General features: G+C 38.0%; 1 protein-coding gene across 1 annotated transcript in view; it reads left to right on the top strand.

Moving 5' to 3' along the window:
* Window positions 1–24,973, top strand: part of LOC145996306 (ionotropic receptor 75a-like) — a 47,972-nt gene that overhangs the window by 17,635 nt on the left and 5,364 nt on the right. Inside the window, exons 6-7 of the mRNA XM_083132738.1 lie at window positions 133–162; window positions 13,441–13,691. Of these exons, the coding sequence (XP_082988864.1) occupies window positions 133–162; window positions 13,441–13,691 (281 nt within the window). The remainder of the gene's footprint in view (window positions 1–132; window positions 163–13,440; window positions 13,692–24,973) is intronic.

Consider the following 24,973-nt stretch of genomic DNA (forward strand, 5'->3'; position numbering starts at 1 on the left):
ATAAATTGAAATCCAGAGGGAAGTTTACAAAGAAGATAAGAAGGAAGTCCCTATCCAGAACGTCCATTGAGAAGGAAGTCCATATCCTCCATATTAAGAAGGAAGTCCATATCCTCCATATTAAGAAGGAAGTCTAGATCCAGACCGCCCATTGAGAAGGAAGTTCTGATCCAGGCCGTCCATCAAGAAGGAAGTCCCGATCCAGAACGTCCATTAAGAGGGAAGTCCAGACCGTCCATATTGAGAAGGAAGTCCCGATCCAGATCCTCCATATTAAGAGGGAAGTCCAGATCCAGACCATCCATTGAGAAGGAAGTCCCGATCCAGATCTGCCCATTACGAAGGAAGAATATTGAGATGAAAATTGACTGTAAACGAGAAAATTATAGAAGAATGTAGCTTATCATGTAAAATTCTTACTCCATGTATCCTGTCTTTAAATAATATATTCGTTTAAACGTCTCCATTGGAAGGCATCTTGTCTGGTTTCGTTGTCTACAAAGAACCCTACCCTGTAGATAAACTAGCTGAGTTTTAAGATTAAGGTTTATGTACCTTTGCACCAAATGGAGGTAGCATTAAATAAATGGCGACCAACTTTTGGGGCTAGAGAATTAGGAACCAGACAGCGAAGAGAGAAAGAATAATTGAAAATGGAGGAAAAGAATAAAGATGGAAATGAGAATGGAGAAGCTACAATGAAGGAAGACGGAGAAAAAAGGGAAACTTTCATTTGTTGCGGAGAGGAAGGAAACAAGGAAGAAATTATTTTCTGTGTCACATGTAAGGAAATGAAACATTGGACGTGCGAAGGAATAAGAAAGGAGAAATACATATCAATAAGTAAAAGGGAAGAAGACTATACATGTAAGGAATGCAAGAAGGAAAAGCTAAAAGAAAAGCAGAAGAAAACAGAAGAAATAAACTTGATGGAAATGTTCCAAAAGCTGTCAATGCAGATAAATGAAAATAACAGAGAACTGAAGAAGATTGAAGAAAGTAATAGGAAGGCGGAAGAGAACAACAGAGAAGTAAAAGAAAAGTTAGAAGAAAATAGTAGAAAATTAGAAACAGTACGGAATGAAAGCAAGAAAATGTACGAGAAAATAACCGAGACATGTGAAGAAAATAGAAGATCATTGGAAAAGAAGATAGAAGAAACAACACTGCTAATTGAAAACAAAAGCGTGGATATAAATAGGACGATCGAGGAAGAAGTCTCAAAACTTAGAGAGGAGAATATACATAGAACCAACAGTATGGAAAGAAAAATTGTTGAAAATAAATCGCAAATAGAAGCAGTATCTTCTAGAGTAGATGCAAATGAAAGCAAGATAGAAGAAGCAAAGGTCCTAATGGAAGATAGAAGCTGGGAAACACGCAATAGAATGGAAAAGGAAGTTCTAAAACTGAGAGAAGTAAGTACGCGGGAACTGCAAGAAGTTCAAGAAAAAACTAGCAGTATGGAGAAGGACATTGCGGAAAATCAAGATAAAATTAATGCAGCAGATAAGAAAGGAAAGGAATTAGACAGAAAATTAAATGGGGCAGTGTCAAAGATAGAGGAGACAGAAAAGAAAGTAGAAGAAGTGGAAAGAAAGTTAGGAAAGCTATTCATCAAAGAAGAAAACATAAATCCTAGGTTTAGAGAAAGTGAAGAAACGAAGGTTAAGAAAGAGCTGAGGGAAGAGAGTTCAAGCGATGAATCGACGACGGAGGAAGAAGAGAAGCATAAGAGATATAGAATAGCGGGAGGTCACAAGAAAAGGAAATGGAAGAATAGGGAAGATAGAAGTAATAATGAAAAGCTCTTAGACATATTGGAAAATGAATTCCCGAGAGACGAGAACTATAGGACCAGGATACCTAGGCCACAAGAATTGCAGCATCTTCCAAAATTCAATGGGAATATATCTGATAAATGTCCCAGAAAGTTTTTAAGGGAACTAACAACAAATGTCAGACTTATGAGGATCCCCGAAGGAATGATTTTAAAAGTCATAGAGACATGTTTTGAACAGTCGGCAGCAGGATGGTATCAACTAAATGAGCACAAATTTAGAAATTTTAAGGAGTTCAGCCGAAAATTCCTGAACTACTACTGCAGTGAAGACATAAAGGAAAGACAGCTAGAAGCATTAAAAAGAAAATATGTAGATTGGTCAAAAGTCGACAGCCTGGAAGAACATACATGGGAGACCCTTAGAAGCTTTAAAAACCTAAAGGAAGGATGCAGTGAAGAGGAGCTGGTTAAACAAGTTGTCCAAACATTACCATTAAGAATACAGAGAGCTATAGCAGCGGTTAAGATAAAAGCAGTTGATGATTTGATTGAATATCTAAGAACCGAAGATGTGCTAACAAAGACTCAGAATTCCTGGAATGATAAGGAAGGAAGATTCTATGGAAAGAGGCAACATTCAGAAGAAGAAGGGCGCTCAAAACCAAAGTTCCGAAGACAGGAATTTGATGTAAGAAGAATAGAAGTTAGAAACCAGAGACCAAGTGCAGAAAGAAGAGACGTAGGAAGAAACAATGGAAGATATGAAAGAAACATAGACTCTGTGGAAGAAAGAGAAAGAAACGATGATAGATATCGAGGAAATTGGAGAAACTTGAGAGGCCGAAATAATTTCCGAAGATACGGAAGAGGAGGAAATCAGCGATGGAGGAACATATATGAACATAATGAAAGAGAATACCGAGTAAGTGTGCCCAATGAAGAAATGGAAAGAAGAAATGCACTTCCGGATGTAGAAAGAGACGAAGCCATAGAATTAGCCAGAAATTATTGTAATGACGCAAGAAGATTCCAAGTGGGAATTACAGCAGATGAAGATTCAAGGAATGCAGAAGAGAATAGAGGGTCAAACATGTAATGCTCTTGCAGCATCTCCCAGGTGTGAGAGCAAAAACAGAGAGAAATGTAAGGCAGGGAGAAATTGTAAATAGAAATGTACACAGTGAAAGAGAAAGTCTTGAGTTATATTTAATAGAAGAGCCGAATTTCAATGACCTGAAGCCAGGGAGAACTTTTTATGTAAAGGCAAAAATTATAGAATTAGAAGTAAAGTGCCTAATAGATTGTGGTAGTGTGGTAGAAGTAATGAGTTATGATTGTTGGAAACGGATAAAAGGAAAATATCCACAAGCTCGTCTAGATGCATCAGAAAGGGATAAAATAAGATTGGTCATGGCAGCAGGGAAAGAAGAATATAAAATACAGGGAACCGTCGGCGTAATGATGAACCTTCAAGGGTTAAATTTTCCTGTCAGATTTCTCGTAGTAAAAGGTCTAAGAAGTGATATGATATTAGGAATACCATTTTTGGAAAAATATGATGGTCATATTTATATCAAAGAGAGAAGATTGAATCTAGAGTCATTGGAAGAAAAAAGACTAGATGTTCATATGGAAACTGTAAACAACGAAATGGAGAGAAAAGAATGCATTGGCAACCTCAATTTAATGTACGGGCAGATAAAGGCAGTACCAAATGATATATGTGAAGAAATTGAAAGTGAAATGAATAAAGAAAATGATGAATACACTGCATCTGTTGAAGAGATAAAGAATAAGGTTGATGAGTGCAAAGATATCTCCAAAGAAGAGAGGAAGGAATTACAAGAAGTTTTGTTAGAGCATAGGAATTTGTTTAGCCAAAAGCCAGGACTCGCCAGAGGGTATTCCTACGAAATAGAAGTAGATACAGAAAGACCTATAGTATCTAAACAGTATCCGATACCTTTTGCGAAAAGAAAAGCTGTAGAGGAAGAACTTCAGAAATGGTTAAGATGGGAAATTATAGAAGATTCAAATAGCGTACATGTAAGCCCGATGCATGTAGTTGACAAACCCAATGGAGGAGTTAGACCAGTCTTAGATCTGAGAGAATTAAACAAGCACGTATTACTTCCAAGAAACCAGGTGGATAAAATAGATGAGATGCTACACTCATTTGCAGGAAGCAGATACTTTACTTCTTTTGATTTGACCCTGGGATACTTTCAAGTTGAGATCGAGAAGAAGTCAAGAAAGTATACAGCATTCAGATATGGCTCAAGATTGTTTCAATTCAGAAGATTGCCATATGGTTTAAATTCATCAGTTTCGGCATTTATGACTGCGTTGAACAAGATATTTGGGATAGAAACTAAGCATTGGTTAGCCATATATGTAGATGACATGTGCATTCACAGTAAAGACTGGGATTCACATATAAGAAGAATAGATTGGGTATTGAACAAATTAGGAAAAGCAGGATTAACCGTCAAACTGGAGAAATGCTCTTTTGTCAGAAAGGAAGTTAAGTTTTTAGGCCATGTTATATCCGGTGGAGAAATTAAGCTATGTACAGATAAGGATGAAGCAATAAGACGTTTCCCTAAGCCAATTACAAAGAAACAATTACAGAGATTTCTTGGAATGTGTAATTGGAGAAGCAAGTTCATTAGAGATTTTGCACAAAAGGCCAGACCATTGTATGAGCTATTAAAGAAAACTAACAAGTGGAATTGGGGAGAAGAAGAAGATAAAGCTTTCGGTGTACTGAAGATCGATCTCATATCATCGCCTGCCATAAGCCAACCGAATTTCGAGAAAACATTTTGCTTGGGAACCGATGCATCTAATATAGGACTAGGGGCGTATCTATTCCAGAAGGACAGCAATGGAGAAGACCAAGTCATCCAGTATGCCAGCCGTTCTCTTAAGACTTTTGAGAAATCCTATACGATAAGTGAACTCGAATGCCTAGCCATCCTATTCGGAATACAAAAGTTCTCACCATACCTCAAAGGAAGGAGATTTAAGGTATTCAGCGATCACAAAAGCTTGGTCTGGCTAAATTCGGCAAAGCAGTGGAATGCTAGACTTACCAGATGGGCCCTGTTAATACAAGAATATAGCTTTGAAGTGATTGATATAAAGGGCAGGGATAATCAAATTGCCGATGCATTAAGCAGAGCTCCAATAAGACCCCAACAAGAACCAGAAGAGATAATCAAATTGTCCATAAATGCGATTGTGGAGGAAGAAATGAAGAATGTAGTAAAAGAAGAATGGATAAAAGAGATGAAAGAAGATGAAGAACTTAGTACTATACTTAAAATATTGGAAGGAGAAACCATTGTTGGAGAAAGGAAGATGAGAAAAGCCAGAATCAAAGGGAATTACAGAATTATAGAAGGCATGATTTTTAAAGTGAACATTGAAAATCCACACCAAGTAAGGTTATGTGTACCCAAAACAATGATCTATAAGATCTTAACAACAGTACATGAAGAGTCAGGACATTTTGGGACAGACAAAACTTTGAGGATGGCACGTCGTTTTTATTTTTGGAAGACTCTGAAAAAGGATGTTGTGTACCATGTTAGAAACTGCGTGGTATGCATACAGACTAAGCCATATAAATGGAAATTAAAAAAGGAAGAATTACACGTTATAGCTCGAAGGCCATTGGATTTAATATCCATAGACTTAATTGGACCACTGCCGAGATCAAGAGGATTCCAATACATCCTTACATGCGTGGACATAAGTAGCAAATTTGTAATGTGTTACAACATAAGAAAAGCAACATCAAAAGAGATAGTTAAATGTTTCGAAGACGGTTTCACTAAACACTATGGAATTCCTAGAAAGGTGTTAACAGATAATGGTACACAGTTTGTATCGGAGTATTTCATGGACTATATGCAATTCAAAGGAGTCAAAGTAATAAATGTAACGCGATACCACCCCAGCTCGAATCCCATAGAACGATACAATGGAGAAATAGTCAGACTGTTAAGAACATACTGCCACGATAACCATACACGATGGTCAACTGTTGTTAATAAAATAACTAAATTGTTAAATAACGCATTGTCAGAAGAAACAGGAAGAAGCCCTGCTGAATTATTTCTCGGATACACGGAGGAACCATATGTGTTTGAAGAATTGGAGTGGCCAGATATGATGGAGCAAAAGAGCGAAATGAAGAAAGTGATATTAGAGCTGTATAAAAAGAGAAATAGAAGAAAGACAAAGGAAGAGAAGAAGGTTAAGAAAATAGATATCAAGAAAGGAGATTTGGTGTTTTGTAAAACACATCCGGTGAGCAAAGCTTCAGAAAAAGCTATCAAAAAGCTATTTTTCATATATGAAGGCCCATATGAAGTGATAAGTACTTTTAGAAATACAGTCCTTCTAAAGCACATAAAAACAGATGTAGAAAGGAGAGAGAATTTAGACAACATTAGAAGATATAATTGTACAGAAGAGAAGAAAGAAAGCGTCAAGAAGAAATAATAGACTTGTACATATATAATTTGAAAAAAAAAAAATGTATCTGCATATATATTACGACAATTTTTTTTTATGGCCAACGGGGGGAATATTGTGTTACGTACCCAATAGGACCAAGTAATGTGAATAGTTTGCCAAAGACGAATAGAGATGGCAGCACCAGGCGTGCAAGGTTAAGAATTGGCATAATATATATGAATAACTATAAATAAGAACAAAGGAAATTGGAAAGATGAAAAACAATAGAATATATTATAAGAAGACAAAAAATAAATATGAAAGAAGTAAATTAATATATATATCTTATAAATCAAATCAATGATCACATGTAAGTTAATATGAAAATTAAGGAAGTCAAAGCACTGATACAAGTTTGTGTCTTTGAACAGATATTGCATCTGTTTGGTTGATTTACCATTCCCGTAGCGGAAATTTTGTTTACATCAGTGGCGAGCGCGTTCTGATCGACGCCCCACAGCACTTTTTGGTTGCGCAGTTTAACTGTAGCACCTACTTGGATGCGCATGTCAATCGGCTGCACCAAGTATACACTCTGTTGTACCTAGTTAGTGGTGGCGCGTTCCAATTGCAGCCCCAAGGGAGGATATTAGTATTATTCCCAAAGCTTGGAGGAAAAAGTTGGAAAAGGATAAAGGAATTCGTAAAATAGTCAAAACCTAAATAAATTGAAATCCAGAGGGAAGTTTACAAAGAAGATAAGAAGGAAGTCCCTATCCAGAACGTCCATTGAGAAGGAAGTCCATATCCTCCATATTAAGAAGGAAGTCCATATCCTCCATATTAAGAAGGAAGTCTAGATCCAGACCGCCCATTGAGAAGGAAGTTCTGATCCAGGCCGTCCATCAAGAAGGAAGTCCCGATCCAGAACGTCCATTAAGAGGGAAGTCCAGACCGTCCATATTGAGAAGGAAGTCCCGATCCAGATCCTCCATATTAAGAGGGAAGTCCAGATCCAGACCATCCATTGAGAAGGAAGTCCCGATCCAGATCTGCCCATTACGAAGGAAGAATATTGAGATGAAAATTGACTGTAAACGAGAAAATTATAGAAGAATGTAGCTTATCATGTAAAATTCTTACTCCATGTATCCTGTCTTTAAATAATATATTCGTTTAAACGTCTCCATTGGAAGGCATCCTGTCTGGTTTCGTTGTCTACAAAGAACCCTACCCTGTAGATAAACTAGCTGAGTTTTAAGATTAAGGTTTATGTACCTTTGCACCAAATGGAGGTAGCAAAATGCGTGCGGTGCGTCGATCGTAAACTGTAGTATTACGCACGTGCGTTAAGGTTTATAACTAAGAGAAACTACAGGGCGAATGACTTCATTTTCTGAATGCGACATCGAGCAGTGTCCAGTTTTTTTTGGTTGTTTTTTTTTTGTTATTTTTTTTTTAAACCGAGTGGGGTGGTGGTTCGTTTGTTTATCGTACAACAATCACCACGAGAAGGCAATCTGATAACACGCTTGCCTGTGTTCTTTTCTAAAGCATTGAAATGTTCATGCTCTTTACTCTTGGCTGCAAGATTCTTACTTTGAAAGAGATGGACTTATGGACGAGCGTGTAGATGAACTGATAACACAGGGCCGCATGGGTTCTGTAGTGTTTATAATTTTGGGTGTTTTACATGTATTTGAACTTGCTGATGCTGAAACTGGCATTCGTTTTCTCACATCTCGCAAGAATTTTTTACAATTCACGATTTATATATGTGGGTTGTGGTATGCATGTTTCAGTGCAATTGAAGTGATTGTCGCTAGATGTCCCTGGTACGTTTCAAAATTATTCAACAAGTAATAAAGACGAATAAGCTTTAAATACAGAGAAGTTTTGTTTTATTTAAATTAATTAATATTATAATATAATTAAGCCTTGTTTCCATATTGAAACCAATAAGTTGCTGACCAAGGCAGTTTATTAAGGTAAAAACACTTAACACGTAACGTTTCGACCCTGTATCAGGGTCTTCCTCAGACGAAGAACTAAACTAAAATGATGAAATAAACTACACACAGAAAGATTTCATACACATAGCAGGGTCACAAGCCACACAACAACAAATCAAATTGACAGTCCTTATCTAGGAAGATTTCTACAAAGGAATTAAACATATCACCTCCTGACAGTTGAGTCAAGATAAACAAGGAATGGAAGAGTGTGTTAGAGAAAGTTGAAAGGATGAAGAAAAGGAATGAAGAAAGAAGAAGTATGAAGAAGAAAGAAAGAAGAGAAAAGAAGAAGACCAGAGGAGGAGGTATTCACCCATAACCAGAAAGGCAGGAGGGGTGGGGGAGTGGTGAGCAGGTGGTTCTTAGACTCTTGCTGATCTTGACCTGCCAATCACCTGTCAGTGTAGTAGACCCATTTGTCAACAACTGTCAGGAAGTGATATGTTTAATTCCTTTGTAGAAATCTTCCTAGATAAGGACTGTCAATTTGATTTGTTGTTGTGTGGCTTGTGACCCTGCTATGTGTATGAAATCTTTCTGTGTGTAGTTTATTTCATCATTTTAGTTTAGTTCTTCGTCTGAGGAAGACCCTGATACAGGGTCGAAACGTTACGTGTTAAGTGTTTTTACCTTAATAAACTGCCTTGGTCAGCAACTTATTGGTTTTAATTAATATGTTTCTTGCCTAAATGCTGAAAATAATACTATGTAAAACATTGATATATCATTTGAAATTAATTTTATATGTAACTGTGAAAAGTCCTAATTTGCTTCCATGGTATGTAAGATACGTTGATCTCCTACGTTAACATTTGGTTGTTCGGTGTGGTACATCACTGTGGTGTGGCCATGGCATCTCGTGGTTGTCTGAATAGCCCAGATGTGTTTTGCTACATCTGCGGTGAATTTGTTCCCCGGAACAGAGACAGGAAATTAACGTTACAGATTTTGTAAGAAGAACATATTACGCATACTTTAAAATGAAACTAGGAGATCAAGATAAATCATACACAAGGTATGTAGATCATGTCTGGAATCTTTATGAAACTGGAGCACGGGATAGCGGCCATCTATGCCACTTGCAATAGCCATGGTGTTTAGGGAGCCTCAGGATCACAGCAATGATTGTTTCTTCTGTTCCTGTGAAATTGTAGGTCGAAATATTAGAAACAAGACGAGGATAGTGTATCCCAATATTTCCTCTGCAATGAGACCTGTGTTGCATGGTCCAGACTTGCCTCTACCGACACCTCAATCAAGTCTTGAGTGTGTAAGTGATCCTGGTTCACTAAGTGATTCAGTGGAAGGAAGTGAAATGGAAGATGACATTTATGACCCCCCTCACGGATCTCGTGACCCTATACCGTTCACTCAAAGCGAACTCAAGGATTTAGTTAGAGACCTAAATTTATCTAAAGAATCAGCTCAGCTTCTTGGTTCCAGACTTAACGAAAATAACTTGCTGGCTTGTGGAACATTTTCCTGGTACAGACACCGAGAAAAAGAGTTTGTGCCTTATTTCTCGAAACAAGATTCTCTCGTGTTTTGTTGTGATGTGTCCGGTTTGCTGACTAAGTTAATTTTTTCTTGTCTTTCAACTGATTGGAGGCTATTCATTGACTCGAATAAAACAGGTTTAAAATTTGTTCTGTTACATAATGGAAATAAGTTCCCCTCAGTTCCTATTGATCATTCTGTGTAACTAAAAGAAACCTACAGCAATATGCAACTTGTTCTTAATAAAATTAAATATGAGGACCATGGTTGGTTGGTGTGTGGTGATTTTAAAATTTTGAGCATTTTACTTGGACTACAATGTGGATATACGAAAATGCCATGTTACATCTGTGAGTGGGATAGTAGGGCACGAAATTACCACTGGAAAAGAAAAGAATGGCCAATACGGAAAATTTTGAAACCGGGTTCAAAGAACATCGTACAACAACATTTACTCAGTCCTGAGAAAGTTGTACTTCCCCCTCTTCATATCAAATTAGGGCTGATTAAACAATTTGTGAAGGCACTTAACAAGGAAGGACAATGTTTCCAGTTCATATGCAACAAATTTCCACCCCTGTCGTACGGCAAAGTGAAAGAAGGTGTTTTTGTTGGATCAGACATTAGGAAATTAATGAATGATAAAGACTTCGAGGAAACAATGACTGTAGCTGAAAGAGATGCTTGGGTAGCATTTAAAAGTAGTGTTGAACTTCTTTGGGAACCACAAAAGTTCTGATTACAAAGACGTTGTTGAGAATATGTTTCTTAAATTTCAAGAACTGGGTTGTAACATGAATCTCAAATTACATTTTTGCATTCACACCTTAATAACTTTCCACAAAATCTCGGTGAATTAAGTGAGTAACAAGGCGAACGGTTCCATCAGGACATGAGGGATATGGAGAAAAGGTATCAAGGACATTGGAGTGTTGGCATGATGGCTGACTACTGTTGGGCATTGTACAGAGAAAGAAAAGAAGAAAATCAACAGAAAGTTAGGAAAGCTTACAGAAGAAAGCGTGCTAAACAGAACTGAAAAATATGTATTGTGTAATGAGTTTTTGTGTGTATATTATATACTGCTATATGTCATTTTCTATATTACATGGGTCCTTTGTGTCTGTCTATATTCATATTTAAAATAAACATGTTGATGCGTTTAGTGTAATAAGCTACTTATTCTGATTGAAGAAAAGAAAAATTATAATAAAACAGTATGCAATATTGGACAAAGCCCAAATTTTGAAATTTGATTTGTAAGAAAACCTTGCGTGATAGAGAAAAACGAATTTCATATTCATGATCAGCATGGCACAAATAATAAAATTCACCTATTAAACAGAAAACAACATTAAAATGAATTTAATTTGCGGCCCTGTGTAATTGGGCTTGGTGAAGCTGATTCAGATACGGACACAGATTCATCGGTAGACACAGACTCGGATGAGTGGGAGAGTGAAACTGAAGAAGGAGAACTGGAAACCATTTAGAAGGTGAGCTCTGTTCTATCGTTTATATATTTTTCATTTTTCTATCGTTTTATTTCATACATTTCTTATGCTGGTAAGAAATATCCCTAATATAACTTAATTCATTTAAGGTTTAAAGGGAAAATATCAAAATGTATTTAGAATTTAGCGCAATCAATAGGTAGCGTAGGTGACGGGATACTAATTCATGCCTTTCACATTCAAATTTCGTTGAAAATTCTCAGAGGATTCAGGTCCCTCCAGTTTGCAACACTGCGAATGAACGTCGCCGCAGACAATGGAGTGGGGAAATGTGATGTGAGGTGCGCAAACAATGGATTGCAGCGTCTTGTTTTTAAACTTGTCAAGTTATAGCTTCATTTGTGTTGTTTATGTTGCCTTGGAGATTGCGCGACAACAATAAAATGGAATTAACTCGTGAACATTTTCGTGCGATGATTTTTTACGATTTTCGACGTGGATTATCAAGACAAGAGTGCTTCGATCAACTTACTTCCACATTTGGCGATGAAGCCCCATCCTTTGCCACTGTGAAACGCTGGTATAATGAATTTAATCGTGGCCGCCATTCGCTCACCGACGAGATTCGCGAAGGTCGTCCAAAATCAGTTGTTGTTCAAGAAAACATTGATGCTGTGCAAAACCTAATACTGCAAGATCGTCATGTGACATACTGAGAGATTGAGGCAACCATAGGCATTAGTTCCACCAGCATATATAAAATATTACATGATCATTTAGCTGTGAGAAAGGTATGTTCTCGTTGGATCCCACACAATTTGACAAAAACTCAAAAAGACGCTCGCGTCAATTGGTGCAAACAAGTGCTCAATAAATACAATCGTGCTGCTTCAAAAGACGTATATAAGATTGTAACAGGAGACGAATCATGGATATACGCATATGAGCCGGAACGTAAACAGCAGTCGACTGTATGGGTGTTTCAAGATGAACCCAATCCAACAAAAGTTGTTCGCGCTCGAAGCACATCGAAACAAATGGTCGCCTGTTTTTTCGGGAAAACTGGTCATGTGGCAACTGTGCCTTTAGAGGAACGTAGAACGGTCAACTCTGAATGGTACACAACAATTTGTTTGCCAGAGGTCTTCGGTCAAATACGGAAAACAAACAAACGCCGTCGGATCATTCTTCATCAAGACAATGCCAGCTGTCACACATCTCGTCTGACAACCGACTTCATGAACAGTCAAAAAATCGAATTGATGGGTCATCCGCCGCACAGTCCTGATTTGGCACCCAATGACTTCTTCTTGTTCCCGAATGTCAAGAATAAATTGCATGGACAACGATTTTCGTCGGCGGAAGACGCCGTTGATGCGTTCAAAAACCATATTATAGAGGTGTCTCAAGAAGATTGGAAAAACTGCTTTGACAAATGGTTCGAACGAATGCAAAAGTGTATTGACCATAAAGGAGAATACTTCGAAAAACAATAAAGCAGTTTTCAATGCCAAATTCCTGTTTTTTCATTGTTAGGCTCAAAATACAAATAGTGACCTTCGTATATGTCAAAATATGGACAATAAACACAACATTTTTCGAACTCACACATCACAATTCGCAAAGAAAATATAAAATAACATTGATTGATCCAATTTATTTTACTTGGCCTTCCTGCCACCTTTGGTTAATCGCGAAGACGAGTATGAATGGTGATCGAGATAAGATGGATGAAGAAACTGATGACTCAACACAAGCCGCAAACAGGATTATCTTGGCCGCAGGTCCAGGCACCAGCGTTTCGTTAGTCTGCAAAAATCAGCCTAGGGTGTAGTACGTGGAAGAGAGGTTGACATTTGGCTGCCTCTAGAAAGGGTCATCCCTTACACACCAAATCTATGAAGACATGTATTTACATATACGAGGGGAAGTCAGAAAATAAGGTTACCTAATTAATGTCTAATACTCTGCTCAGCAATGTAGTAGTCATTTTGAATATGTATTTTTCAAGATTCAAGTGTAACTGACATTGGAAAATGCTGCCATCTATCAATCAAAATCTAAGTTTCATTTGAGTCAAGAAGCAGCTTGACTGGAATAAATCATTATATATTAATTAGGGAACCTTACTTTCCGACTTTCCCTCGTAAATCTGTTCCCTGTTTGTAATTAATGGCATTGATTCTTGTGTTTCCAGCACACAAACCTCGAAGTGGCCCTGAAGATTTACAACAAGAAGGTGTTTCCCCCCAATGCAAAGAAGCCGGCGTACTTCACCCCCGAGGAAGGCATTGAGAAGATGAGGACGGAGACCTTCGCCTTCCACACAGACCCAGCAACCTCCTACAAGATCATCGAGGAGACCTTCCAGGACCACGAGAAGTGTGACCTCACGGAGGTCGAGATGTTCAGGAAGAACGTGATGGGAGTCCCTATTCAGAAGAAATCGCCCTACAAGAAGCTCGTTACTTACGGGTAAGTGCACTCAAAGTCACGGTTAGCATATCACTTAACCTAGTGTGTATCATAATCTTTGATTATGATGAATTAACGGTGAAACATTTCTGATCAGTGGCAACAAAACCGGCTTTGGGAGCCCCTGAAAACTGAACGAAGGTGTAACGACTGCCATACAACCAAGTTTTTACTCTCACTTACATATATAGGTATGCCCAAATGAAAAGGAGACCTTTGCTGTAGCGGCGTTGTATCTAATCGAAGAAGGTAAATATGTTTGCTGATAGATGGCGCGGTGTTTGTCCCAGTTTGCAGGTGTAGCGAACGGCTTTGCCTGCTGTTTCCTCAGTTGGTGAGAGTTGTTTTGCGCGGACGGGTGCATTATGAATTCCTCGAGATCAGCGTAGAGAGCTGTAATCCAATTTCTTTGCGCAGAAGGCGAGCATGCTTCACAAATTTATCGCAGGATGAAGGACGTTTACGGAGAACAGTGTCTCGCATGTTGCACCATATTCCGTTGATGTCAGCGTTATGAGGCGGGATGCGAAATGACCAAGCCAAGCGCACGTTGTCATCAACCCTGCCACGATTGCTGCTGTGTGTAATATCATTCATCAGAATCGTCGGATCACCACACGTGAAATTGCTGCTGAACTGTCGATAAGCAAGGGAACAATGCAACACATAATCCACAAGAAGCTGAGTTATGGCCAAGTTTGCGTAAAGTGACAAGGAAGTGCAGAACACCTTGAAAAGCTGGATCCGTAAGCACCCCAGGAGTTTCTACACTGAAGCCATCCACTCCCTTCCTACGCACTGGGATCAGTGCATCAATATCAATGGCAATTATGTGTAGGTAGCATGTTACACATTAACTGTACTTCACATATTATGTAATGCTAATATTCAGTAATATGATATTCTTTAGATATAACCGCAGTCTCCTTTTCATTTGGGCATCCCTATACATGTATTACTTTCATTAACTTGTAGAATACGAGGGGCGTTCAAGTCAATCCGGGACTTTTGAGCTTATAATATAAAAGAACAAATTTCAAGGGGTGGAAACTCGTTTTATTTTTCGACGTTCTCCCCTGCTACATTTATACACTTATTCCATCGTTTAACTAATGCCTGGAAAGCATCGGCATAGAAAGATTTGTCAGTACGTTTGTATCATTATAGGACAGTTTGCTTCACTTCGTCATCACTGCTGGAATGTTGACTTCCGAGGAATTATTTTAGGGGCCAAAGAGGTGGAAGTCACTTGGCGCCAGGCCCGTACCCAAGAGGTGCCAAGGGGCCATGCCCGCCCCCTCAAGCCATGAAATATTTTAATCCGAACCTATCTAAAACTACAAAAAATACACGTACGGTTTTTCACATTTTGCAAGAATTTCAATTTTCTTCTTGCATAAATGAATGGGTTCTTTCTGGAGAAAGGTTGACTCCAGAAGTCTGCACTGTAGTATATTTAGCAATTTTAGTTTTATAACCATTTATGCAAAGTTACCAAACATCCCAATTTGGTCGGGACAATCAACTATTTTTAATCCCTGTCCTGATTTTTTTCGAACTGCATACTTGATGAGAAAATGTCCATTTCTTTGGAAAATTTACATTCAGACATGTTCTTCATTATAAGAATCAATCCTAATACAAGTCATTTGTAATCATAAATTATCTTTATTACAAATCAAATCAAATCATGGCTGTTCAATGGTGGTGGTATAAGAACATTGAAAACATTGTTAATTTGTGAATATTGTATTACTCAAATACAAATTACTCAAATTACTCAAATACAATATTGAAGCCAAAGATATTTTAGGAATAAAGACGTCTTCCGAACTGTTTTCATCGAGATCCGTTACTCATAGACTAAGCGCACTCGTCTACAAGTCGACAATCTTTTTTACACACAGATATTACCCGGGATGCATATAAACCGGTAAACATACTCCAATAAATCTCCCATCCTTCCTTATTCATTTGCCACAAACCGCATGGAAATAATACTTCATTTACAAATTTTACACAACAAAGAAAACCATGAGTTTTAAAAAATTCACCCTGTACTTTTGAGAATGGAACGTAAGCAATAAGCACCGAACTGTACGTCAGTGACAACCTTACTCTGTATTTTTGATTGTCGTGTCGGGGGGAGAAGGTGGGGGGGGGGCTATCACTGAATTGATTTGTTCCCGTTACTTTGGTCCATAATATGGCAACACTACAATTGTACATCCAGCTGCATTACTACCTTAGCGTTGGTGGTCACATCCAGGGTACGAATTCCCATGGCGGAGGGGGTGGGGATCTCACACCTTCTCACCAAAGATCCTTTTCTATTAAAATTCACCCCCCATCAAGATTTTCCGAGGGGAAGAGTTTCTTATAACAATAAAAATAAGCAATTAGTTTTGACTTCATACATACTTTACTAAGCATAATATCAGAAACACATACAAAGAAGGAAGATCAATGAATAATGTATGTGTGTATGTGAATGTTGCATACATCTCTTGCTCTCTCTCTCTCTCTCCCTCTCTCTTTTAGAGCTGGTGACAGCATGCGGTTGAAACTCATATCTATAGTCATAGACAGTGGCGGCTATTAGGGGGGAGAGGGATGCAGTTGCCATCCCCCCTCTTTTGATCCCAAGCTAAGCTAAACTTTATCTATCAAGATAAACTGAACTGACAAACTGTCCTTACCCCCTCCCCCAGTTTTGGCATCTTGCCCCCCCTAATTTTGGAACCCAATCGCCGCCACTGGTCATAGATAAGATTTTATAATTATATCAAAATTTACTAGTGAGGAACGTAGCCGCAGCTGCGAATGGGGTTAAGTCACCCTAGGCCCCTGGAACACAGGAATTAGACCGACATGCTATTTCTCCTACATTTTCTCACTTCCTCTCGTCGGAAATAAAACATAGCACTTACATGTTAATTTAATAGGAAACTAATGTGTTCTCAAAGTCTCTTATTTTTAGCCCCTCCACCTAGTTACGCATATCAGATCTTTGATTTGCAATCGAATTTGCAGATGTTAACAATACCACACACTGCTTGAATGAAGATGAGGTAGGATGGACAACCGACTGTCCTTTTATTAGCCACATTTCTTGAATGCTAACTTTTATTTTCATCGGATTCAACGGAAAAGATTAGGTACTTAAAATTTCTTCATTGTCTAAGTATGCGAGCCTCATCTATACCGCGTTTGTTAGAACCTGTCCCTCTTCCCGCGCTAGGTGTTGTATCCTCCGGAAGGAGAAGGGGGGGGGGATACAATGCTTCGAAGATACGTGTTCGTTGGTCCGGTGAAAACTTAGTAGTTAACTTCAAATAAATAGAGTTCGTACTTGAGGTTTTAAATATATATGTATTGAACGAAATCACTGGAGACACTACAATTACACTTACAGTCAGTCACATGTAGATTTGGGGGTATCCCAAATTACACTTACACTCAGTCACATGTAGATTTTTACAAGTCTTTACCGACACCAAGTTCTACAATTAGTCTTTCAGACTAAACACAAGGAATATTATCCATAGGTATTTAAGACGATAATTACCATGTACCCGGCCGTTTACCAGGTATAGTTAGTTAGTTACCCGGCAGCTCCACAGTAGGCCCGATTGGAGAATAGAAGAACGACTGTGCCCTGGTACTGAAATTTGGTCTTTTTATACCAAAGCTGAGGCTGTATTTGTGGTTTCTTAATTACTTTCTATTTTCCATTTCCGTGGGTCTACGTGAGGAGAGCCTGGTCATTTAACAATATATGAAAAACAACATTTTCCCGACACCTGATGGTTACAGGTCAAGGTGACAAAAACATGTTTTGAAATTAACAGTTCCCTATGGCAAGAGGCCACTGAACCACCATTACATTGAAACACTTGCGATACCTTTTACCTTAAGTCTAATATATACATTTGACAATCGTTTCTCTATTCCCAAGAGAAATCCTTTGACTAACAGTTACACAGTACAGGCAAAAATAGTCAAAAAGTAGGTGAACATGAATCAAGTATAAAGATTACTTCAAGAGGAAAGACTGATTCTCACTGCAAGCAACAGAAAGTCCCAAAAAGTATATTTGGGAATGAATTCATAAATTACGAGGGCGACAATATTAATCCAAAAGAATAACCCAAAAGTTGTCACCTACAACACCTCCCTCCTTTTTGATGAATTTTTCATTCCTTTGTAATGAAAAATTCAACAATAGGGACATTTTATCTTTTCTCTTCTTATTATTTAATTTACTCATTGACATGTCAGAGCCATTATTCTTTTGTGTTTCGTTAAAATATAGACTCGTGGATATCGTAAACTATCATTGTTATACAACCTTTTACATTCATTTATATTTCTAGTAACAACAATATATCACTATTTTACCTAAAGATAAATTATACAATTTTTTAATATCTTAACAGTTCGTCTACATATTCATTTTGAATATTTACATTTTGTTTGCTTGCATACTCTGTGTGCGCTTGAATTGAAGTGTACGCTTTGTACTTATTTGTCCACCTTTTTTTTCTGAATTATACTTGAACCTTTTCATACAACTCATAAGTATCCTGATTACCATTGTTTTGAGGTTACATGTTTCCCATCATTAGTTATACAAATCTGCCTTAGTCAGTTTACAATATGTTGGTTATAATCAATTAAAACTCTATGTGATTTGTTTTCGTATTCCACATGGTTGTGTTGATTTAGAATAGCTATATACATATATTTGTATGTCATATTAACAAGCTAACATTTATTATTGTACACTGAATTCATTCGTTTGGTACCTGAATAAAATTTTTGTTGTCCACTTCTCCGAGAGGAACGTTAAAAAAAAAACGATGATAGCTGTTTGTCATGTCTAGTATCCTAAACAACTCAAACCTGTACTCTTGTCAATGTATTTTATTTCTAACTGAACATAAACTTGCATAGTAGTATATGGAATCTTACTACGTTATAAGGTTTATATTGTAGGTTATTAGTCATTAGCAGCTTAGTTATGTAAGCCGGAATTCCATTGTTTAACAATTACATGATATTATCTTCGAATCCTTTATACTGATGTGATTTAGTTAAACTTGTAGGTATTGATAATTTCCTTTTTGCATCTTTGCATGCCGTATACCTTTTATTTTAAACGATATTATATTGCGTTATGTATCTGTAAAGTACCGTACCCTTTTGAGAATCGAGAACTGTTTGTAATACATTTTACTATACAACTTCCAATTCTCTTAAATTACTATTAATATTCTCAATTTAAATTCTCTAAACTAGAGATATATACGTCAATTGAAGTAAGGATGTCATTTACCCCTTTTCTTTCTTTCATGGTTTTGACACATCAGTTACCTTTAAATTTAACTTTTTGTTTCCTTGATTCTATCGACTCGGACTAATACCTGGTTTACAAATATTGAATTTGGAGTTTCATTACTTCGGACAATTGGATTCTTGAACAACTCTTTTGTCCGTTCTACAGTATTTTACACTTTAACTCCGTAAGATTTACAAAGGTCAGCAATTCCCATTCTCAGGAATATAATTGAATTTCTCCTATATGATCATAGTGCAGTCCTGAAGTGTCCTGGAAATGTTCTATTTGAACTCCCAAACCATTAACTGCTCTCGTAAAACAAACTGTTTGCACTATGTGCAACCACATCTTTCTGTATTAGAAAGAAACACTAAGTATCCTACGTGATACTCATCGTTAGTACAACTTGAACCATTTTGCATATCCTGCGGTAACTCTTTTACCTATATGCTAACATTTTACATCTTTCACTGCTACCACCTTAAAAGGATCTCTACTCTGAGAGTCTCGTTTCTTCGATCTTGTCGAATAGCTTCATCACATTATCTTCGTAATTGTGGAGTCACAATTTGATAATTTTTCTTCTTCTTAATATCTGCTTCTTCCTAGTTGTTGTTCCTCTTTTTCACAGGCTGTTTTTTTTTCGCTTTGCCGTTTGTATTAGACAATGTACCATCCTGATCTTCCTTCTCGAAAAAATATGTCATCAGGAATCTTCTACCTTGAGCACATGATTGACTGTGGGTATCTGCAAATGATCAGACAATAAAAGCTTCTTTTCACTAATTTCATTTGACACTTATCCTTATTATCCTTGTTTGTTGTTCTTTTGGATGGTTCTAGGTGTCTTTGCATGGTTGTTACAGTTGACAGATGGGAATTATTTTGTGCAAAGGAGTCCCAAAAACGTCCAATCTTCTTTTCTCTCTCTGTGAGAATTCCAGAAAATGTGAGAAAGTTGTATTCACTTTGAAAATAACTGCATTTATAGACTTTGTGCCCGCTTCGATCATTATTACTCTTAAATTTAGCTTATCGCACTCACTTTCACTGTCGTCTGATGTTTCGTTCTAACTTTTCTTGGGTTCAATTTGGGGTGATATTTTACTATTTATCTCTCCTTTTGTATTTGATATAACTCTGCTGTCACATGTCCTTTTCCAAGCGTTTACTTTTCCACTTTACATGCTTTTTACACTGTGATACTTTGTAGATGTCCTGAAGTCGCTCGAATCGTCGGTTTGTGAGTCGAACTGATATTTCATAATACAACATTCTAGTCTTAATCATTTTTTTCTTTGCTGTTTCTCGTAATGGGTCCACGGTCCTGACTCCGAGACTTGAGGTTATGCATTTCGATATAAATGCATCATATTCTGACTAGAAATCGCTGCACTGTTCCTTACGAATAGGTTCTATATTTTTGAAAGCATCGAAGGGGCTTCTAATACCCAAAAAATAAATATATTAACACCCTTTATGTTCCTATTTTTAATAGATTGAGTTATGTTTTTAAATTTCATTGAGCACTTAAATTATAACTGTGTTATCAAGTTACATATTGTTGATGTACGATCTCCTGATAATCTCCACCATGGTCACTACATATACATATATTCTTATTGAACTATCTCATAGTCTTGTAATTAGATAAGCCATCTTCGGAGTCCTCTTTTGATGAATAAGGTGACCACTTATTTCCGAAGCCTCTCTGAGTTTTCTTCACTGCGCCGCTGCTTGATTTTAAAAGATTCCCTTTTTGTTGGGCTTCAGTTCCTGTCACTGATCTTACTTGTATTAAGGCGTTTACTGGAACAACATCATCACTTATCCTTCTTAAGATTAGTAATTTAATTAACGTGCAAACAGAACTAATCTGTTTGTTTGGGTTTGCTACGTAACAACCAGTGTTGGCAGACTATGCTGATTTGTCCTTTTAAGTTTAACGTTGTAGCAGATGCTATCTCATTGGTTCCTTCGGACGGAGATCTCCTTTTCTTCTACCTTTGGGTCTCGTACCCAGTTTCATCGAGTGTTTCCTTCGACATCCTTTGTCTCATATTTCTTCTTGAAGAGCCAGTTCTACAATTGATCCTAGCGATGTAGAATCTTCCGCTTTACTCCGTACCATCATCTGGATTCGGCTACTGCAGAGCCCTTGCATAAAACTTGCTTTGGCGAGAATTTCCACTAAGGACATTGCTCCTTGTAATTTTGCAGGTTATAAAATTCTTACTATTGCTGGTCTGAATTCTGATAGTAACTGACCTACTTTGTTAGCCCAATAAGCAACATTTTCTGCCTTTCCCTGTCTAGTGTTAAAGAGTTGACAGGCATAAAAATTTATAGTCTTGTGATCCGAGTAATTTTCTATCAGAATATCTTTTACCACTACTAACTAATAATTTAGATTTAGCATTTCCTGTTGCCTTCACAAAATTTAGTTGGTCATGCTTACTAGTGTGAACTAGTTCGAAAATCACAAATTGATAGGAACTCCTGCAAATTTTCTCTCTTTCCAGAAAACGGAGTCGTAATCAGTTTAACACTTCAGGAATACTGCAATAATCGGAAAGATCATTAGGAGTTGGGCTTCTCTTCCTTCCCTATTCCTTGGCATATTGCTGGACACTTTAAACCTTTGTATATCTTACAGACTGCTATATATATAAAAATATATTTACTTACTTTCTTTGTTTACACTACCATCTTATTCGTAAACTAAAGCGTAAGAGTAGCTCCCCCCATAAACTAAGTTATGGAACACTTTCTCCTTGGAGCGTGACAAGGGTAACAACTCCTCCCTCGGGACACGGATATAATCTACTGCTTCGGTCCTTATCCATCTACATCTTAACTGGCACTTAATTTCGAAAGTTATAGATGTAATCTTGGCTTTCTTCCCAACAATCACAAAGAGACATAAGTTTTTGTTAAAATTATTGTTAGCTTACTTGCTTGCACTTTCGTTGCGGTCCTCCAAGTTGGCAACTGCGGCGACTGTCGATGTTTTCAAAGGGGGCCCGGTCACCCTCTGGTCACCAAGTTGGCGGTTAGTTGGCTTCAGGCTGGCCTTGCCTGAGTTTGAAGTCCTGTCTGGACAATGGCGTGAAACTGTCGGTCGTTCACCAAAAACTGAAGCTGAATGTCCCGTTGTCGTCTTTGTGTGTTGAATTCCACCTTCAACCACCACTGCGTCTAGTAGTAGGAAGCTTCTTCACTTCTCGTTGTGATAACAAAGAAATATTCTATCACTGTTAGGGCTACGGCAATTGAATCAACGATATCGTAATCTGACGGTCTGACGGATATCCTGACGAGACTTGCTGGAGGTACTGATCTAGCCGTTAGGAACACTGACGGTCGACGTCTTGTGGAGCTGTGGCTTGTGGGGGTAGGGGGGGGGGGGCACTGTCACTGTGGAGGGCATGCTACCGTGGAGCTGTCGGGTTTACGTTTACTATACTGGAATCACTTACGTTTGAATATGCTCTATGGATTTTTAGCCGAAGGCTCTGTTATAAGAATTCCTACAATTTCCATCACAATTTTGGTCGCGTTTGGAGTCATGTCGGGTGTTAACTATCTTATCATAACAACATCAAAGGTGGAACTCCCATATGCAGCATTCGTTAACTCTTGCACACTTTCAACCCGGAGTTCCCCTCTTGCACTCACTACTTCTTGCAATTCCGACAAGATCTTCGATAAAACGTTCGCGGCATCACTTCTTTGCCACTAGATTAGCACTTGATGTCCTACTTTAATATGCACCATTGTTTTGTCGGCTCTTGTGTGGAAGGTTCTTCACCAATGGATGGGGGTTGGTTCCCAATGAACGGGATGAATTCTGTCGTGAGAGTAATTTACTTGAAGTCCGGACACATCCCGTCGCTGCCACCAATTTTCATGTTGTATCCTCCGGAAGGAGAAGGGGGGGGGGGATACAATGCTTCGAAGATACGTGTTCGTTGGTCCGGTGAAAACTTAGTAGTTAACTTCAAATAAATAGAGTTCGTACTTGAGGTTTTAAATATATATGTATTGAACGAAATCACTGGAGACACTACAATTACACTTACAGTCAGTCACATGTAGATTTGGGGGTATCCCAAATTACACTTACACTCAGTCACATGTAGATTTTTACAAGTCTTTACCGACACCAAGTTCTACAATTAGTCTTTCAGACTAAACACAAGGAATATTATCCATAGGTATTTAAGACGATAATTACCATGTACCCGGCCGTTTACCAGGTATAGTTAGTTAGTTACCCGGCAGCTCCACAGTAGGCCCGATTGGAGAATAGAAGAACGACTGTGCCCTGGTACTGAAATTTGGTCTTTTTATACCAAAGCTGAGGCTGTATTTGTGGTTTCTTAATTACTTTCTATTTTCCATTTCCGTGGGTCTACGTGAGGAGAGCCTGGTCATTTAACAATATATGAAAAACAACATTTTCCCGACACCTGATGGTTACAGGTCAAGGTGACAAAAACATGTTTTGAAATTAACAGTTCCCTATGGCAAGAGGCCACTGAACCACCATTACATTGAAACACTTGCGATACCTTTTACCTTAAGTCTAATATATACATTTGACAATCGTTTCTCTATTCCCAAGAGAAATCCTTTGACTAACAGTTACACAGTACAGGCAAAAATAGTCAAAAAGTAGGTGAACATGAATCAAGTATAAAGATTACTTCAAGAGGAAAGACTGATTCTCACTGCAAGCAACAGAAAGTCCCAAAAAGTATATTTGGGAATGAATTCATAAATTACGAGGGCGACAATATTAATCCAAAAGAATAACCCAAAAGTTGTCACCTACAACATAGGGAGCGCTCGACAGTTTCGGTGCCAATGAGAAACGAGGAAAAAATCGTCTGCTGGGCAGCGAGGAGCGAATGGAAGCCAGAAGAGAGGCGCTTACGTAGACGCTGTTGCCACGTTGCGTATTTTAATTGGCTGCCTGGCTTTGACTTTCCCCAGCACCGAGAAAAGCCAGGGAGCAACTAGCGCGGGAACCGGGACAGGTTGTAACAAACGCGGTATAGGCAGGGGGTGTGTGCAAATTCGGTGCAGGAGGTGTGAAAACCTATTCTTCTCCTGGGCGCTGAAATCTCTAGCCACAGCTCTGATAAGGAAATATTTCCTTCCGAGAGACCATTAACAGATTTACACCATTATACAAACATACCACAATAAAAGTATGAAATATTATTGACCATTATTTATAGAAAGCAATAATTAAATGAAATCAAACACTTATTAAAATCATTTCACCTACTGTCTCGACATTTTGAACCAGTTGTTAAAGGAATTAATTTGCTAGTTTATAAATGTACCAAATTATTGTATTTATTTATACATTTTTAATTATATTAATTAATTATTTAATAATTGACATATTTCATGACAATAATATATATATATATATATATATATATATATATATATTCACACGATTTCGGACTTGCCCCGTCCCCCTCAAAAAACTCCTGGGTACGGGCCTGCTTGGCGCTAAGTCCGGACTGTAAGAAGGATGTGGCAATAATTCGCAGGTGATATCGTGGTGTTTGCATAGTGCGTTGAGCGGTATGAGGTCTTGCATTGTCCTGCAGAAACAGAACACCCTTCGTGATCAAACCTGGCCGTTTCTTCCTCAGACTCTTATGCACAACATGCACAATACGACAGTAATATTCACTGTTGATAGTGACACCACACGGCAATAATCCCATGTTTGTCCCAGAAAACACTTTACCTGCTAACGCAATTGTTCAATTTTTTATTTTTTTTGGTGGTGGTGAGTCCGCATGCTTCCACTCCTTCGATGCCCTTTTCGATTTCGGAGTGAAATGGAGAACCCATGTTTCGTCGCATGTGATGATGCGATCCAGGAAATACTGGCCTTCCCTGACACAGCTGTCCT

Source organism: Lepisma saccharinum, chromosome 12 (assembly GCF_977018435.1).
Source record: "Lepisma saccharinum chromosome 12, izLepSacc3.1, whole genome shotgun sequence".
NCBI classification, from domain to species: Eukaryota; Metazoa; Arthropoda; class Insecta; order Zygentoma; family Lepismatidae; genus Lepisma; species Lepisma saccharinum.